We start from the raw sequence: 20,718 nt of genomic DNA on the forward strand, positions 1-20,718 counted from the left end.
CTGGGACTCCCCCCTAAAAAGATTAACAAAAATCCCTTCTAAAAAAGCTATTCAGTAACAAAGTAGATAGAAGGTGCCTATATATTTCTTCTTACTGTTTAGTCATGTCTGACTCTTCATGACCCCATATGGGATTTTTTTGGCAAAGATACTGGAGTAGGTTGCTGTTTCTTTCTCCAGAGAATTAGAGGTTAAGTAAGTGACTTGCCTTGGGTCACACAGCTAGTATTTGAGTTCAGATCTTTCTGACTCCTGGTCCAGTCCTCTATCCACTGAGCCACATAGCTGCCATATTTCTTCTGCCAATGAAAAAATGTCTGAAACTCATAACACATTAACAAATACCTAAAACATGAAACAATAACTGATCATTTATTATACTCTGAAAAATGAAGGCATTTGGAGCTATTGAGTTGATATTTTACTTTTATCTCTGACCTGCACTATTTGTATAGCTCACAAGTCCAACACTCCAGGCAGGCCAGGGCATGACTTCAACTTTCTTAGTCTTTCCAGCTGTATCATCCCACTGGTGGAAATATGCCTTCTCCTCTGAAAAACTGTAGTTACAGGAAGCATCTCTTGCTAGGCAACCAGCTCTGACTCAAGCTCCTGAACTCACACTTATGAGGTAGCAGCCAAGCCTAGAGACATCTATCTCTCAGTGACATGCATTCATAGGATGAACAAACAGAAAATACAGTCAGGAACTTAAAATTCAATCCTAGACTTGACAGAGAATGCACATGTTCTTATTGCCACATGCCCACAGACAACAGTGGTCACAGGAGGTGGCAAAGCGAAATCCAAGGGAGAGTTCCAAACAATATCTTCAAAATTAAAGAAGACAGAGAGACAGAGCCTTTATCCTCTTCCTTTTATAGCTAAGTGGGTGATTTTTAACTGTCAGCAGTCATCTTTAACAAAAGCTTTCCCCCATACCAATCATGGCACCCAAAAAAGAGGATTTTGAGAGTAGCAGGGATGGAGGCAAGATGGCAGAGTAGAAAGATGTGTAGAAGCTGCCCCACATACTCCATAAAATGCCTGTAAAAAATGACTAAACAAATTCTGTAGCAACAGAAGCCACAAAATGACAGAGTGAAAGAGATTTCCAGTCCAAGACAGCCTGGAAAGCTGATAGGAAAGGTCTATCGGACTGGGCACAGAGTGGAGCGCAGCCCGCATGGCAGGGACAGAACCCAGAACAGCTTCAGGCAGCCACCAGCAGCAGCAATTCCCAGATTGCTCAACCCACAGATGCCACAGATAGCTTCAAAGGTCAGTGAAAAACCTCCTCGTAGGAGAAGGGAACGTGGTCTGGACCACTAGCAGTAGCCACTGCACCCATTTTTGGAGTTCTCAGCTTAAAGACGCTGGGGGAATTGAGCAACTGATCTGAATCTCAGCTCTGAGCACAGCCCTGGGGTAAGGAGGAACACTGGTGTGGTGGAGCTGGAGGCCTTTGTGGAAAGGGAATTCTACTCCCAGATTCTGGGCAGAAAAGTTTTTGGTTGCTCCCAGACCAGTGTGCAGGCCAGGAGAGAAGTTCCTTGAGAACTTCAAGGAACTGAGAACTTACAAGTCCCCAGAGTATACCCTCCTAGTGACAAAAAGGACTCAAAAGTCAAGTAACTGGCTGGGAAAGTGCCCAAAAAAGGGGGAAAAAATAAGACCATAGAACGTTACTTTCTTAGTGAACAGGTAGTTTCTTCCATTCTTTCAGATGAGGAAGAACAATCCATACCGTCAGGTTATTTCTGTATCCAAAACCTCCAAAATAAATATGCAATGGTCTCAGGCCATGGAAGAACTCAAAAAGGATTTTGAAAATCAAATAAAAGAGATGGAGGAGAAATTGGGAAGAGAAATAAGAGTGAAGTAAGAAAATCAGGAAAAAGCGACTCAAGAGCTTACTAAAGGAGACTCCAAAAAATGCTGAAGAAAATAACATCTTTAAAAATAGGCAAACTCAACTGGCAAAAGAGGTCCAACAAAGCCAATGAGGAAAAGAATGCTTTATAAAGCAGAATAGCCAAATGGAAAAAGAGGTTCAAAAGCTCACTAAAGAAAATAGCTCTTTGAAAATTAGAATGGAGCAGATGGAAACTTATAACTTTATGAGAAACCAAGTAATTATAAAACAAAACCAAAAGAATGAAAAAATAGAAGATAATGTGAAATATCTCATTGGAAAACAGCTGACCTATAAAATAGATCCAGGAGAGACAATTTAAATTTATGGGACTACCTGAAAGCCATGATCAAAAAAAGAGCCTAGACATCATCTTTCATGAAATTATCAAGGAAAACTACCCTAATGTTCGAGAACCAGAAGGCAAAATAAATATTGAAAGAATCCACCGATCACTTCCTGAAAGAGATCCAGAAAGAGAAACTTCTAGGAACATTGTAGCCAAATTCCAGAGTTCCCAGGTCAAGGAGAAATTACTGCAAGCAGCTAGAAGGAAACAATTTGAGGATTGTGGAAATACAATCAGGATAACACAAGATCTAGCAGCTGCTACATTAAGGAATCAAAGGGCTTAGAATATGATATTCCGGAAGTCAAAGAAACTGGGATTAAAACCAAGAATCACCTACCCAGCAAAACTGAGTATAATACTTAAGGGGGAAAATGGTCATTCAATGAAATAGAGAACTTTCAAGCATTCTTGATGAAAAGGCCAGAACTGAATAGAAAGTTTGACTGTCAACACAAGAATCAAGAGAAGCATGAAAAGGTAAACAGGAAAGAGAAATCACAAGGGACTTTCTAAAGTTGAACTGTTTACCTTCCGACATGGAAAGATAATATTTGTTGTATTATGTTTTTGGTTTGTTTTATGATTTCTCCCATTCATTTTAATTCTTCTATACAACATGACTAAGGTGAAAATATATTTAATAGGAATGTATGTGTAGAACCTATATAAAATTGTATGCTGTCTCAGGGAAGCATTGGGGAGGTAGGGGAAAAAAGGAGGTGGGAGGGGAAAAATCTAACATGGAAGTAATTGTAGAACACTGAAATAAAATTTTAAAAAAATTTTAATAGATAATATTTGTAACTCTTGAGACTTTTCTCAGTATCTACATAGTTGGAGGGATTATATACACACACACACACACATACATGCATACACATATAGAGAGAGACAGAGACAGAACACAGGGTGAGTTGAATAAGAAGGGATGATATCTAAAAAATAAATAAAATTAAGGTGTGAGAGAGGAATATATTGGGAGGAGAAAGGGAGAAACTGAACGGGACAAATTATCTCCCATGAAAGAGGCAAAAAAAAGCTTTTTCAATGGAGGAGAAAAGGAAGGAGGTGAGAGGGAAAAAGTGAAGCTTACTCTCTTCACATTTAACTTATGGAGGTAATAACATGCACACTCAATTTGGTATCAAAATCTATTTTACACTACAGGAAAGTAGGGGTGAGGGGGATGATAGAACGGAGAGCAAATGGGAGGAGGGAGTAATTAGAAGTAAACACTTTTGGGGAGGGACAAGGTCAAAAGAGAGAATAGAATAAATGGAGGACAGGATAGGATAGAGGAAAATATAGTTAGTTTTATACAACATGACTATTATGAAAGTCTTTTGCAAAACTACACATATACTGTATTGAATTGCTTGTCTTCTCAGTGGGGATGGGTGGGGAAGGAGGAAGAGAGAGAAGTTAGAACTCAGAGTTTTAGGAACAATGTTGAGAATTGCTTTTGCATGCAACTGGGAAATAAATACAGGTAATGGGGTATAGAAATCTATCTTGCCCTACAAGAAAAGAGAGGAGATGGAGATAAGGGAAGGGAGGGGTGTGATAGAAGGGAGGGCTTATTGAGGGAAGGGGTAGTCAGAATGCAAGGCGTTATGAGGTGGGGGAGGGGAGAGATGGGGAGAAAATTTGGAACTCAAAATTTTATGGAAATGAATGTTGAAAACTAAAAATAAATAAACATACCAAAAAAAAAAAAGGTTTTTTTCAGCATCCCAAAGTGCAAGCCAGAGTATATGCCCAGCCTCATGGGGCCTGAACATGCAAACCTAGATCCTTGGGAGGTGTCTCAGTCCAGCAAGTTAGGGGGAAAGGGAGCACCTCTATAATTTTACCTATTACAAGCTCAAAAAAATGTACATACTACCTGAATATAAAGGCTCTCACAATTTTAAAAAATTAAAGAATGAAATCACATATCACAGTTATGACTAACAGAAAATTCTTAAGCTCTCAAGGATTAGAGAAGATTGCAGAAGATGAAATAGATAATTCCATTTTTAGTGATATGAAGAGCTTTTCCACAAACAAAATCAGTGCAGCAAGAATAAGAAGAAAAATGTGAAGTGCAAAGAAAAATCTTTGCATCAAATATCTCTAATAAGAGTCATATCCAGATGGTACAGTGAATAGAGCACCCCAGGCCTGGAGTCAGGAGGACCTGAGTTCAAATCCAACCTCAGACAATTGCTAGGTGTTTGACTGTGGGCAAGTCACTTGACTTCTGTTTGCCTCACTTTCCTCATCAGTAAAATAGGGATAATAATAGCACCTACTTCCTAAGGTTGTTATTAGGATCAAATGAGATATTTGTTAAGCACTTAGGACTGGCACATAGTAAGCACTATATAAACGTTGGCTATTATTAGAATTAATAGTAATATGTAAGACCAGGATTCATTCCCCTAGTTGCAAAGTGGTTAAAAGGTATAAATAAAACAGTTCTCCAAAGAACTGCAAATTATTAGCAGCTATTTTAAATTTCTCCAAATCACTAATAATAAAAGAAGTGCAAATTGGAACAACTTTGAGGTTTCACCTTGTACTCACCAAATTAGCAAAGATGAAAATAGTTGGAAATAGTGTTGGAGGTGTTATGAGATAACAGGCATGCTAACTTGCAATTGTCAGAGCTGTGGCCCAAATATTTTGGAAAGCAGTTTGAAATCACATTTTTTAAAAGTTATTAAAATGTCAGCCTTTGACCTAGGATTGCTGTTGTGCCAAGGAGGTTAAAGATAGAAATTAAGAAGTGTGTGTGTGTATTTTTATATATTTATATGCATATATATATGTACTTATACAAGGAGATATGTATATATATACATATATACACATGTATGTGTATAAAATATATATCTGTGTGTGTGTATAAAACATTTGTAGCAGCACTTTTTCTGATAATAAAGATTGTAAACAAAGCAGATGCCCATCAATTGAAGACCGATGTGTGTAATGGAATATTAAGCAGCCTGGAGAGATGTATGAACTTGCACAGAGTGAAATAAGCAGCCAGAAGAAAATATACCTAATGACTACAACAATGCAAAAAGAAGTGAAAACCAAAATTGAATGTTGTATGATAGCAGTTTCGAAGAATGACCTTTGGAGAAAAGTTGAGAAAATGCATCTCTCTCTATTCGTTAGAGAGATGAGAGATTGTGACCCTAGAATGTTGCGTACATATGCTGTGAGGCAGAATTGACCTGTTTTTGGTTTTGCTGAATGTCTTTTTTCTCTTTCTAAATTTCTTACAAGGGATGGATTTCTGGGAGGAAGAGGTGGGAAGTATATATTTAGAAATGAAGATGACAAAAAAAATCAATAAAAATATGGTTTTTAAACACAATATATCTATAATTTTACCAGGAATAAAAGTTTAGTTCATGAGCTAGAGTTTAAACTCGACCCTGTTCCCATTTTTTGAGCATTGAGACAACACTCCTCAGACTCCTTTCTTATCCTATACACTCAAAGATCAGTAAAAACTCAGCAGTTCTGCCTTTAAGGGCTTCTTTAAGCACTGTAATTCATCTATGTCTTCTTACTCGAATATATTAAGAGTAACTAAATGCTTTTATTATCATTTATCTTAAGTTTCACTCTGGGTTGACCATTTTTGCTCTATCCTTTCTAATCAAGAAATCTTTCTCCTTTGAACAGAAGAGAAGACCAAAATTAAAGGTCAGAGTTATTCTGTTTTCTCACTGTCATCTGTTACTATCATCCTTTTTTCTAATTCTGAGACATGGATCTTCTTTGGTCTTTCTCTTGCCTTTTTTTTTAACTAAAGCTACTGAAGTAGCAAAGAAAATAGAAAATCCTAATTACCAGAAGACTACTCTTTATGAAAAGAAAGAAGACTGCAGCAAAAGCAGAACTTTACCTATTAATATAATTTAATGTGATTTCTACTGCTCACAGATTTGGGATTATTTTAGCATAGGCTTGAGTTTTTGAAGGTTTGTAGAATTATCGACACAGTAGAAATTATCATACTAAATACAGATCCAAGTGCCACTTAAATATAATAGTCCAACTGGATCCTCTCCTCTCCAGCTCTCTAACTCTAGTGGCAGAGATTACTTAACCCCTACTTACAGGCTTCATTCTGCCATAGGTACTGGAGTCAAGCCTATCCCCAGTCAAGAAATTTTATCAGGTGAGTATAGGTGCTCATTAGATTCTTATCACTGCATCCAGGTTTCTCAGGAACTGGCTTCCTTCCTTATTTTTCAACCCTTTTAATAATTGTATTTTCTATCCCCTAGTCCCATCGTCTCTACTGGTACTGTCAGTTCTATCAATCACTTGCCTTTTAAAGCCTAGCTATGATTAATAGTACTTACTATGTGTTCTCCCTTTCATTTGTCACTTTCTCTACTTTGGGACCTGCTTTCAGATTCTAGTCACTGCTTCCATCCTCCTAAAAATAGCTGATCCCTGGCCAACCTTTTGCATTTTCCTAGGTAACTGATTTGGACCTGTGATCCAACCCAACCCTTTGCCACTTAAGTTCTGCTTATCTCTTTAGATTCCTCTTTTTTAAACAACAAAGGCTCATTTGACATTTTAATTTTTCAGTTGGCTTGGGAAGAATTAAGAAATGCATATTTTAGAAATAGCGTTTATGTAAGATTTAAGTATCCGTGTGTGTTCTAACATATAACACATCTGTTTTTTTCTTATTTAGGTAAAAATGATGAAAGAGAAGTAATATTCAAACAGGCAGCACTGGTTCATTTTTTGGTAACAGTTCGAGATCTTCTTTTAATGTGTACCTTGGACACAGCCTTGGGTTAGTTGAAAAGTAATTCATTTCTTCATTTTTTACCTTAGCCAGTTAAGACATTGTCTAATCCAGAAGTTGTCATTTAAAATGTCCTCATTTTATTGAAATAGGGGTATTTTCCAAGAAATTTTGTAACATTTTTCATAATATAATATATTTTGTTTGTGTATTTCTGAAACTACTAAAGATGGACTTTTGTGTATTATTCTTTAATTTTATTTGAATTGGCTAACATTTTCAAATAAAAAATGTCATATGTAATCATTTGAATCACAAAAAAGCCTAAGGAAGTCCCTAAGCCAAAGATGAATATATAATGGCATACATTTATAATTCTCTTGTTGACTTTTAACAGTTAACATTAATATTTTGCCTGCAAACTAAACCAACAAGAATTTACTAAGCATCTAGAAATACACAGGCAAAACATAGTCCCTGTTCTCAAGGAGTTCACAAATCTAATAGTAAAGACTACATACAAACAAGATATAGATATACAGGATAAATTGGAAATGACCAAAAAAGAAAGCAGTGACATTAAGGAGGCTTGAGAAAGCCTTCTTGCAAAAGCTGTAAGAACCCAAGGTATCAGGAGATGGAAATGAGGAAGAAGAGAATTCCAGGCATGGGGTATATACAGTGAAAATTCACAGAGTTGAAAGATGAACTATTATTTATCATTTAGGTGGGATATGTATACATAAAATATAGGCAATTTCCTGTATATTAAGTAACAATATCTTGATTTAGCCACATTTATGTTAATAATAGATCAGAGTATGCATAACAGGAATGATAAAACCAAACCATATTTTACATCTCACACTACACAAAGAAAAATGTTTCCAAAATATCAGGACCGTGAAACTGATCTTACAGTGCCTTATACTGTTTATCTAGAGACTTTTTTTATTTTTTAGTAAATATTTTCTAGTAAGGTATACAATTTATATAAGGTAAATTTACAGTAAGGTATAGTATATAATTTATAATTTTGTTTGCTTCACATCTAATGATTATGATGCCAGGATGCCTCTAAATATAACCTAAGTTTTAAAAATAAATTAGAGCCAGGAATGGTGGCACATGCCTGAAATCGCTGCTGCTAGGCTGCAACTAGTGGGTTGTTTGAGTTTCGGAGTTCTGACCTGAAGTACAAATAAAGCTCATCCAAAGCATTTAGTGGGACATAAATATAGGGAGCCACAAGGAGGGAAGGTGGAGTGCTAAGGCTGCCTAAAGAGAGATAAATTGGCCCAAGTTGGAAACAGCACCTTAAAGTTTCTGTGTCAATCAGCATTGGGGTTGGGTTTATTAGTATTTATTAGTAGTCACTGTACTTTTAGCCTGAGTAAGATAGGGAGACCTACTCTCAAAAAAAATAATAGTAACAAAATAAATAAAAATAAGTTAGAAAACAACATAATTCAAGAAGGTGGTCAGATTAATTCTGAAGTTACTGTCAGAACTGGTAGGCTGATACCAATAATGAGTTGCTACTCAGTTGTTTTCCTAAGCTTGTCCGCAGGGTCCTAGGTGTAATACCTTTTTTCCCATATACGTGATGCAGAATTCAGTTTTTCTCTAAAAATATGAAAGATTAAAATATTATAGATGTGTTATGATATGACTAGATAAATTCCATAAAAATTATGAAAGGATAGTTTAAGCATATAGGTTGGATACTCTCCTTAACTTACCTACTAGAATATTCCTTCTCATAATTCCTTCCTTGGCTCAATTGTAGTTTGTTTTTTAAGATGGTTTAATAGAGACATCTTTTTATACCTTCAGTGCTTTCAAGTTTCCTTTAAAACTGAAAAATAATGACCAAAATCAAAGTCAACATCCTGTGACTTTTGTAATTTTTTCTGTTAATTTCCTGTTTGCTTGCTACAAGGTTTGTCAAAAAAAAAAAAAATTTACATAATCATTCTTTTTTCCTTTGGTTTATAACAGGATATTTACTGAAAGCAAAAGATGTCTACAAAAGCATGTTAGGTTCCTGTTTGGATAACATTTGGAAACAGCTTGAGATTATACAGTTTATCAGGAAGAAAAAGCCTGAAACCAACCACAAAGAACAACAGTTATACTGTCAGATGTTACATTTGGTACAAAGGAACAATACAGAAGAACAACAATTTAAGGTTAATAACTTTTATAAAATGTTTTCTAAGCAACTGGAATTCAAATTTATATTTCTTAGTTCAAATAATCAACCTACAAGACAAATTTTGCATTCATCTTTTAAATTAGGAAAGAGATTACCTAATAGTGTTGTGAACTATTGAGGAAATTTAAGTCCTGGAAGAAGTCACTTAGTTCATATGAGAAATTTTCTTCCCATGTAACTAACTGGCTTAATTTTCCCAGTGTGGCCCAGTGAAAATGTGGTTTGCATTCTAGGAAAATGCCATCATTCACAATGAAAAAAGAATAACCTTTACTCTCAGCATTTTTATTAGCTTTCATATATGGGATACAGAGTTGTATGGTAGAATCAGAACATTCAAGGGAGTACAAGTCTCATCAATGTCACTTATCGGCTGAGTGACCATGAACAAGACGCTCAACCCCTCTGAATTTCAGTTTCTCATATGTAAAATGCAGAGTAAAACTTATATCAACAACTTCAATTAGACTGTTATGGGGAAAGTGCCTTTTAAGTTATAAAGTACCATATTAATATGAGAAGTTGTTCAAATTACTTCTACACTTTATGGTTACTTAAGTGCCTTACACATGTAATTTTATTCAGTCCTCAAAACCCTGTGTATCAGGTAGTGCAGATATTATCCATGTTCTATGAACCAGATAATACAAAATTAAATAATTTGCCCAGTCACATAGCTGGGGCCCAAATTGCAAGTACAAATGTTTTCCCTAAGTACATAAATACTAACAATAATTTCTTATGATTACCTGATAGGAGTTTACATTAGGTCCATACTGGTGTTTACCAGTTAGTCATGTCTGATTCTTTGTGAGCCCATTTGGGGTTATCATGGCAAAGAGGCTGGAGTGGTTTGCCATTTCCTTTTCCAGCTCATTTCATAGATGAGGAAACTGAGGCAAACAGGGTTAAATGACTTGCCCAGGGTCACACAGCTAGTACGTAAGTGTCTGAGACTGGATTTGGACTCAGGAAGATGAGTGTTCCTGACTCCAGGGCTGGCACTGTATCCACTGTGCCACCAAGCTGCCCCTACATTAGATTTGTGTCCTATACTTATTTAAATGGATTGTATTTGTGATCTCATTGATGTGCATAGTACTTCTATTGGTGCAGATTATAACCCCTCCATACCTCATTATCCTGTGCACTTTTTTGTTCTTATATTTTCATAAGTCCTTCACAAAGGAACTACTGACATCAAAGGCCTTCCTTTGGTTCTTAATTTTATCCGTGGCACCAATATGGCACTTGACCCGTGTGTAGCTCCTCATTGCCACATGACTGACAACCTTCCTTTTCTGGTCATACATATCCTTGATGATGTCTTTTATGCCACTTCCTACTTAAAGTTAATTTTGGGTAATATATTATAGCCAACATGCAGCCTCTATGGGTTTTTCATTGTCTTTTGGATAGAGAGCTGAGCACAAACTAAAGACTTAAGAACAAACCTGGTACTCCAGGAGGTAAAAATAATATCTGTGTATCCTCATAGCTCTCCTTTTAGGAGCTGCTAATGGCAGCCTTTGATGGGCAGAGATAGAAGCATGTTTCAGTTGTATGTGCTTTCACCCGTTAGACCACAGAGGAGGTCTTTCAACCACATGGCCTCTAGAGAAGATGGAAATCATGTGACCTAGCCTCCTGGATAGAGGAGAGGACATTTTCTAGATTGATGCTGAATTCTAGGAAAGTTCCTAGATCCATCCTTGTTAAAGAAGGGAGACCTCTATCCACACACCAGTGTAGTCACTCTCTCAGGTTTAGAATTCAACTCAGTTCGATTTCTCAGATGTTCCTAGCAGATATTGTTAATGTTATTATTTTACTGTTATCAAAACATTCATTTCTTTCTCCCTGCTACTTCTTCCCATTCGCTGAAGAAAAAAAAATATAGAATTCTTGTGTCACATAAGCATAGTCAAGTGAAATATAGTCCTACATTGGTCACATGCAAAAATGCATGTCTTATTCTGCTCCTGTTTACAGACCTGAGTCCAAGGTCGTGGCTAAGTTGTTCAATGGTCATGGTTCAATCCATGAGTCAACTAAATGAGTATATCCACAGCTTTCATAAGGAGATGTCTTCAAAAGCGTAGCAAAAGTTTTATCCGTTATTCTTGTCAAAGTGATCAAGTTAACTTTATATTCCATTAAGGAGCTGCCCTCTGTCATTTCAACGGTGATTTCTATACATTTTATATAGAGGAAAATTACTTCAGACTACTTTGGTTCACACTAGCTACTACCATAAACAAAACACATTTGTGATAGGTCCACTCATTCAACTTTTTCTTTGTAGTCATGCCTGAGAATTCAACCAAGGTCATGGAAACTGGTATCAAAATATGTTTGCAATTCTCTAGCAAATCCTTCCATTTCTATAGGTTGTAAATACTCAGAGTCTTAATGTATTATACTAAAAAATCCTTTATACAAATAATTATGCTTTAAAAACACATGCAGAAAGTTAAGTAGTTGATCATAGGTTACTTTGCTGTCAGTGAATAAGTCTCTTTATTAGCCAGGAAAATCATTCACACTGCCTAAGAGTATCATAAGAATTACAGTAATGGAAGGTGTCTTCTTTGGCTGAACACTTTCTAACAGTTCACTGACTGAAAACGATAGCAATTGTAGATAGCATCAAAGAACATTTTTAACACGTACTCAGTGGAATTCTGTGTTTGGTTCCACATTGATTTTGTTAGTGACACCAGCAAGCACATCCAGATCATAATTGTCTTCAGTAGCAGCTAAATAAATGAAACAACAACAATATTTGCAATTATGTACTTTATCTAGCATGGTAATGGAATGAGATCTTTTGATTAATAGATTATATTGGTGAATATTTTCTATTTATGCCATTCATAACTTGATAGTTTTCAAGCAATAAAGCATACTACACTAAAATAATTTAATAATCATAATTTAACCCAGTTTAACTAAACCTATTTTAATCTTTCTTAGATGATTGAAAAGTCTCTAAGAAGGATGTCACTTGTGTAAATAATACCAACTGTAAATTTTCCCACCCATTAAAGGGATTCAAAATAGCAGCCCTAGTATTTATTGCTTCCAATTATTTGAGAAAGAAATGCTTTACGTAATTTTAAAAATAGGTACATCTTGCCATAATTTCATATAGGAAATACTTGTTTTAAAAAAGAAACTCCACCCTTGCATTGTAAACAAAGTGAACAAATATCTAACTTAAATTCATAAAAGTTAGGTAGGCCTGGAGGGCATGTTAAAAACCATCTAATTCAGACCTCACATTTTACAGTTAAGGAAATTAAATCCTTGGAAATCTTGTTTGGAGGCTTAGACTCTAGAGCAGAGGCTCTTACACTCATCTTGTGTCTTGGACTCCTTATGGACCCCTCAGAAAATGTTTCTAAATGCACAAAATAAAATACATAGGATTACAAAGGAAACCAATTATATTGAAGTAGTTATCATTTTTTTAAGTTCTTGGATACCAGGTTAAGAAGGCCTGATCTACTGTCTTGAAGAAACATCCCCTTCCTGAAGGTTTTTTCTAGTATTGCTGTGAGAGATTATTTTTTTGCCAAATATATTTGTGACCAGATTTTTGCTGTAATTATTCTTCTATAGTGATTATTGACAGAATAGTAAGGAAAAGAGTAGAGGGCACTAAATTTTTATACTGTCTACAATATTAATATAAATTATTAGTTCTCTAAATATGATATCCTTGTCTAATTGACCAGCACCCTTGAAGTCATACCCTTGAAGGTATGACTTGGGTATTTGAAGGTATCTTAGAAAGTATTAACATTCTTGCTATAATTGAAATCAGAAGATTCAGGGATGTTGCAGGTAAACAGAGGTCAAAGGACAAATTCTCCTTCAGACGCAAAGGTAGTTTTAATGATGTATCTAAACCCAAGAAGAAATATCATTTCATGGGATATTTGGTTAGTCCACATTATAGTACTTATGATAGGCATAAGCAAAATCTGTCATGTACATAATGGCAGTTTATGGTCCAATAGCTGGTTTAAAAAAATGAGGCCAATAAAACCTTCCAAATTAAATCAAAGCACCAAGAGTTTCTGCTGGCCAAAATTTAAGGTCAGAGCTACTGGTGTGCATGTGTGTGTCTGTCTGTGTGTCTGTGCGTCTGTGTGTGTCTGTGTGTGTATTAAAGGTCAAGTGAGTGGATAATAATGTCCCTGCCTCTTTTGCTTTTATTTTGCTCTGGCTAAAATTCATTTGCATATCAAAACAGAGAGGAGCTCAAAAATATCTAATCCTAAATTAGATAGTTTAAACTCAGACATAGGGGTTAAAAAAAAAGACGATCTTAGTCTGGAAACATTCTGCCTGGCTTTGTCAGCTGGCTGTGGTCCGCCTATAACTAAGGAGCTATCAATTTACCCTAATCAGAGAGAGGTTTTCTAGGGGCCAAGAAAGACCAGCATTACTCAACAAGACCAGAGAAAACATAGCCATGATTTCACCCAATATCAGCATCCTTCATCACTGGGGAACTGAGTTGCTCCCTGATGTGTAGTACAAATCAAGGCAGCCACTCTCGTTAGAGAATTTAGATCTCTCCTTCCTTGAAAGGGGTAAGATACTCAGAGAATGCAAAGGCCAGTTCTTGAGACCTAAATACCCTTTTCTCCTAAAGGGAAGAAAACCAGAGAGAGATGATGAATTTTTGCCTGTGAAATTTTTATTAAGCAGGGAAGTAGAACATGCACCTGGGAGCAGCCAAGAGATATGTACTTTTCAAACAAATGAATGAAGGGAAATGGAGAGAAAGGCAGGAATTAGGAAGGTCCTAGAAAGCATTGAGGTAGGGAGCCTCGTTCCCAACAGGAAGGGGAGATCTAGGAAATGGAGTGAGGAATTCCCAATGTCAGAGATATGGCCCTTTGATACACACATCTGAAGGCATTCTTGGTGATAATGAGTCTTAACAGTTCAAGGCTTGAGCATAATAAGGGGAGGTCTCTAAAAACCATAAAACAGGATGTGTCAGAGAGCTCCATAACCAACAGGGGAGTCTCTGAAGCTAATGTCTCTTGAAAGTATAGCAACCATTGAATGGCTCAGCATCTGCTTCAAGGCTGGTGTGAGCTTAATTGGCCTCAAAGTTGCTGATTTTCTGCCCATTCAGCTGGGTTTACTCTTGGTCAAAGCAAAATTTTGTTGGTGTCAGTCAACTCTGTATCTTAGATAATACAGCCTGCCTTCATACAGCTTCTCTCTGTTCCTCGGGTGATTGGGGGGCTCAAGCAAATCCAAGAAGTTACTATATCCATTTTCACAGTGTGTTCGTCCTTCGCTGGCAAAGAAGACCATCAGAGAAATGATGACATGACTTGCACTTGACTTTGTTTTGAGTGAGGGAGGGCTGTGCAGGTCACCAACCTCACTTCTCCTCCAGAGCCATCTGAATCCAGTGACCAGATATTCATCAGGATGACTGGAGATGACCCAGGATGAGGCAATTTGTGATTTGCCCAAGGTCACATAGCTAGTGAGTGTCAAGTGTCTGAGACACTTGTATCCCCAAGGTGTATGCCCCCATTGTGATGCCTATGCAGGTATAGTCTTCCCACTGATGGCATCGTATTTGTAGAAAAATGTGCCCCAGGTTTGGGGGCCTTTTACTTAGCCATAACCACTGCTTCTCATTACTTTACTTAAAGAAACCTGGGCAAAAGTATTCTCTCTGCCTTGGGAAGTAATACAAATGAATCAATAACTCTTTCCTAGAGTCTTTGTCTCTTCCCTGGGTACTCTTCCATTGTTTTTTCCTGTTCTGTTAGAAAAATGCACATAGTTTAGGAATGGGATGGTTAGCAACTTTTATCAAATTTTTTGGCTTAGGACAAAATGAAAATGTTTAAATTCAGAAAAATTAAAAAAAAAACTTTAAAGGAACTGAGATAAAGTATTCCATAGTCCTGGGGATGATACGAAGTTTAATTCCTGTGGAAAAAGAGGGATGGAATAGAGATAGGGGACTAAATGAAAAATCTATGGGCACTATGAATGACTGAATGAATTTCAGCAAGGCCAGAAATGCCCTGGCATACCTTTTCAACACTGATGACCTCCCTAGAACTCCACTGTGGTGGCAAACCCCTCAGCAGTTTATGAGTGTCCCTTTACCACTGACCATCTGCTGCTTTTGACTGGCTTTCAGGATTTTTCTTCCTTTTTCCCTGGAATCCAAAGGGTGGGATAGGGTGAACTTGTACATAAAAATCAGGCTTTTTTTCAGTCCTCAAAGCCAAGGCAAAACTTTTTGGCAATTAAGGAAGGTGACACCTCTGCCAGAAACCAGCAGACATTCATCTGTAGAATCTTGATTGCTTTGTCAAAGAATGAAGTAGGTATAGTAAAGAAAGTAATGGAAGGGCCTTTTCTCTCCCAGATTCATAGTATATGCAAATATATTGACTTTTTCTTGACAGTTTATATCCTGGTGATAAAAAGCATTGTAACTGATTGCTTACCCAGAACAAAACATGCATACAAAAGACTTGAACAATTACAAGCTCTCTTTTCTCCTGAAGGCTTTCAAATGAGGAGGAGGAAGAACTATTTTGGGTCCCTGTTGGGGTAGAGGTCTTCCACCCTCTCTCTTACTATGTCTCCATCCTTTCTGGCCCTTGTTTGAGAGGAAAGGCTCTCCCCAGAGGGACAAAGGGAGTATCCAGAGAAAGAGTTATACCCAAAAGGTAAAGAATAGCCCCACCTACTGGCCTACTCACCACCCAATAATATTACAGCCATCACTATTAGAAACCAAATTTCAGACTTTATATAATTGAGGGAAAAATTTTTTTAACCTAACCTAAAGTCTCTAAAGATTCATCAAAATGGAATCCATCATTGAATTTAATCACTCACAAAATGTGACATTGATACTAAGCCCCATCAATATATCTGGATCTGTAAAAGTCAAGTTGGGGAATCTGTTGGGAAATTCATCGGACAAAATATTATTACCCTTAAGGTGCAAGGGAATGAATGCCGAAAGTGCTACAAAGAATAAGTAAATTTATAATGCAAATATTATAGGCATAATACTGACAATCCTCCAGATACCCATCTTGTCACAGGACTCGCCATCAGTATAATCTCTTTTTGACTAAAAGTTGTCAGCTGTTTTTGAGTGGGAATTTTTTTTCTGTAATAATGAGTTCAATTTTAAGATTCATTCATTTATTCAGTATTTGTTGAGGATCTTCTTTGGGGAAGCTACATGTATGGCTAGAGACAATCACTGACCTGGAGCTTTTAGTGCAAATTATTGTTCACTTTATGGCCAATTTTAATGGAATGTCTAATTGTAAAGAACATGGTTATATTTATAACCTACTTATGTTCACATCTTACAATTTATATTTAAGAAAATGAGGGAGTTGGAATAGATGACCTCTGAGGTTTCCTCAGGCTCTAAAAGAATGATCCTAGTATTTCATGTTAAATGTGCCTGTGATTGGTTAGCACATTGGTTAGAGAATGGTGCAATTGAGGCCACTCGCTCATTGAATGAGCCAGTTAGCTTTAAACATGACCTGTATAAGGATATACCTGCATTTTAATTCTCCCCAGTCTTCTCACAAATGAGTTCTTAGATGCATGTGAATGAGTCAACGTAAAGCCATCAACATTACAACATAACAAAAAAAAAATGGGAAATCACCTAATGTATTAATAGCAACATTTTCATATATAAATGTCAGTTGATTGGTGGGGTTATTTCATAGGGCTGATAGGTCTAAAACTGGAGGGGACTTTAGAAGCCATCTGTTCTAAGGTCCTTATTGTACAGATGAAGAAATTGAGGCCCAGAGAGGTTCAGTGTCTTGCCTAACTTCACACAGGTGGTAAGTGGCAGAGCCAGAGACAAAAACCAGCTCCAGTGCCTTCTCCACTATATCACATACTTTTCAAATACATAATGCATGTTGGTATCTGAAGCTATGTTACAGGTAATCCAAAATAGTATTCTCAGTGAATAAGATGTAGAACCATTACAGAAACAATCCTTGTTGCAGCACCTTAATCACAAAATCTAATACTAATATGCAAAAGATAATTCATAAATCTATTACTTGTAAGTGAAATTAATATTGACACTAAAGAAATTGAAAAATTGATATTGTGGTCAAAATGATGCAAATAAGAAATGAGAAACTCATTGGTGGGTAGAGGGAATCCAGAAGCTCTACATATTGACTTTATTTTCCCAGCAACTTTTAATGCATATACTGGCATATTTCCAAATGTTTTTCTTTATACTCTGGTGAAGAATAAAATAGGACTCCTAAAATAAAATTAACAGCAATCAGAATAGCCATTACTCAGCAACTTCTCCTTCAAGATTCATTCCATCCAGATTTGTCATCTTAGCCAGGCCCTAGTTGTAGCTACCTATCAGCCCCCAGGTCATCCTCCCTCCACAAAGAGCTCAGTACTTGGCCCAATCTTCCTCTCCAACTCAAACCTTATCCTTACATGTGAAGATTTCAGTATAGATGTTGATGTCCCCTTGTATGTCTTTGCTTCTCAGAGGTTCTTCAAACTGTTTGATTTTTCAAAGTGGGAGGTGCTGGAAGGATTTAGGGGTACAATAGTAGCCTCGAGTGCATTGGGGGGGCATTGAATAAAAGTAAGAGGGTGATGGAAGCATAAGGAAAGAAGCGAAGATAAAATTTTGAAAAACCATTCATATGTGTTTTATCTGTTGTAAACACACACAATGCCAGTTATAACTGATCAGCGGTCAACTCTGCCAGCAGGCCTTAACAGGCAAGTTTTGGCAGGGAAGCATGTCATGCGTTTTCGGGAAGTCAAGCATGCACCAGCAGGAATATGTGCATTTAATGACTTGTTTACAATATGATTCTCTACAGTTACATGACACAACATGGTGTCAACAAAATTTCAATGCAGGAAATAAACAAATTATTAAATTTAAAATGCATAATTTTTTTTTAAAGGAGACAGTAAGCCAAGTAAGTTTTTGGGAACCTGTGGATTAAACTTTCCTGATTCCCAAACCTTCCCAGTCAAACAGTTTTAGAACTAAGTCAGTATGGTATCTGCTGAGATTCTTATATATGTCCTGTGAACCATTTTGAGCCACTCATCACCTAAGAAAGGCCTAAAACCTGTATTGGCCAATCAGGAGAAAGACAATTCTGGCCCTCTCTGAGCTTAACCCACCACTGCCTTGTGTGCTCTGGCATAAGAGACATGCTTTGCTCTCTTAGTGAATCCAAAATACCCCTTCCTGTGTCAACAGCTACAAGGCTGGATATAGCTGACCAGGAGTGTTCTGTTTATGACTGCCAGGGACAAGGCACATTGAACCAGACACTCTCTTGAATAATGAGACTTTTCTTCTTTTGGTATTTTATGTTATGGTATGGTAGGATATATCACATTAATAAAGAAAAAGATATCCTGGACCTATAATTTCAATGGATACTTTGACACTTATTGTATTTATAATCTATCCTATTAATAAAATTCCTTTCTCATATTATAGTTAACACATATGGAGACTATAATTTTGGTTGATCTAGGCTTTCTGAGTTCCTCTAAGTGTCTCCTTCAGCTTGCTTACCCCTGAATTCAAAATTATTTTCTGATTTCCATGCATGCATGCTTCTCTGGCTTAATGAGAATGAATAAGCACATGTACAGCCTGATTTTGTTTGTTCCTTGGTTAAGCCTTTAGTGAGATAAACCCCCTTCTGTTTGTTCTTGAACAAGCCCTCGGTAAGGGGGAACCTCATTCTGCTTGTTCTCAGAATGAATCTTCAGTCAAGGGGGAAACTGTTTCTTTGGACCAAACCTTTGGTAAATAAATGGTTGACATTCCTCACCAGGACAATGAGGGAACAGGGTGGTTGCTTCTGATGGTGAAAATGTTAAGTCCTTAGTTTTTGTCCTTGTCTCATCATCATCTAGCAAAGTACCTGATGTAATATGTATTCAATGAGTGTTTATTGAATTAAATTGAATTGAATTGTCATTCATACTTTACTTAAGACTAGTGCACGATATTGGGATTTGTCATTTTAATGGTCCCTTTCAAATAGAATTCTCATTCATGTACATAAATGGTGAATTTTTTTTTTTACTTTAACTAGGTGCTAATTATAACAAGAATGGACTCAGATGATGAACATTGTTTCCTTATTGAAAAACTTAGCAAAATAAAAGGTTAGTAATTCTTTTTCTTTGTTAATGAATTAATTTTAATTTTGTTCAGTTGTTTCAATCATGTCCCACTGTTTATGACCCCATTTGAGGTTTTCTTGGCAAAGATACTGGAGTAGTTTGTCATTTCCTTCTCCAGCTCATTTTACAGATGAAGAAACTGAGGCCAACAGGGTTAAATGACTTGGCCACGGTCCCATGGTTAGTAAATGTCTGAGGCTGGATTTGAATTCAGATCTTCCTGACTCCAGATCCAGTGCTCTATCCACTGTGCCACCTAGCTGTAATTTCAATACATACATTTTATTTGAAGATAATGCCTGCATTAAAGACTAGTTCAAGAATATAGAGAAACATGTTATTTATGCAGAGTCTGTGTTCTCCAATTGTAGAAGTTTTTGTTAGACTCGTTACATTCAGGAAAGCATCTTCTTTTTTCATGTTAGAAGAGTTGAGTAAAATATGATCTTCCCTCTTTAGTTCAGTGATATTGAGCTAGGTAAGTGAAAAGAATTGAATTTCCTATATGCAAATTCATTACTAAAGGCCTATGTATGCACAATTATATGAAAGATAAGATATATAAACATTATTGCACTCTAAGGCCAAAAAATTGCAAAAAATGAGGCATAGCATACCTCTCAGCTAAGGACCTCATTTTACTGTGAAAACTGAATCTGTTCACTGTATCCTTCTGTCCATCTCAAAACCCCTTAATATCCTTAATTCACTCTTCCTTTCCTCCCATTTCTGATGATGAGTTGCTTCTTTTTCCTCTTTATCCAAGCCTCTCCTGTTTTCTCAGGTGGATTGCCCTTAAATCATTTGCTCTCTCTTATCTTCAAACTCTTATCTATTGGTTTCTTTCCTATTGGCTTCAAACATTGGCAAGAATCCCCTGTCCTTAAAATACCTTCTCTAAATCCTATCATCTTCTAAAGCTATCGTCCTATACTGTTAGGACTTTCTCAGCCAAATTAGTTGAAAAAGCTATGTGCTTCCCCTCCTCTCCTCACCCCTTGTAATTTGGCTCCCAGCTTCATCCCTCAGCTTAAACTGCTCTGTTCAAAGTTAATAACAATGTCTTATTTGCCAGGTCTGATTATCCTTTCTCAGTCTTCATCCTTCTTACTGCATTTGGAACTATTGACTACCCTCCTCAATACCCTCTCTTATCTGAGTTTGCATCTTTTGACTGGCTATATCTTATGTACTTTTTAAAAAGTATTGTTTCA

General features: G+C 36.6%; 1 protein-coding gene across 8 annotated transcripts in view; it reads left to right on the forward strand.

Moving 5' to 3' along the window:
- Positions 1–20,718, forward strand: part of SHOC1 (shortage in chiasmata 1) — a 114,262-nt gene that overhangs the window by 56,284 nt on the left and 37,260 nt on the right. For 7 of the 8 annotated variants that reach the window (XM_072598087.1, XM_072598083.1, XM_072598086.1 and 4 more), the window contains 4 exons: positions 6,406–6,447; positions 6,979–7,083; positions 9,037–9,227; positions 19,414–19,486. In XM_072598087.1, coding sequence (XP_072454188.1) covers positions 6,406–6,447; positions 6,979–7,083; positions 9,037–9,227; positions 19,414–19,486 — 411 coding nt within the window. The remainder of the gene's footprint in view (positions 1–6,405; positions 6,448–6,978; positions 7,084–9,036; positions 9,228–19,413; positions 19,487–20,718) is intronic. The other variant, XM_072598085.1, reaches the window with a different exon arrangement.

Source organism: Notamacropus eugenii, chromosome 3 (assembly GCF_028372415.1).
Source record: "Notamacropus eugenii isolate mMacEug1 chromosome 3, mMacEug1.pri_v2, whole genome shotgun sequence".
Classification (NCBI taxonomy): Eukaryota; Metazoa; Chordata; class Mammalia; order Diprotodontia; family Macropodidae; genus Notamacropus; species Notamacropus eugenii.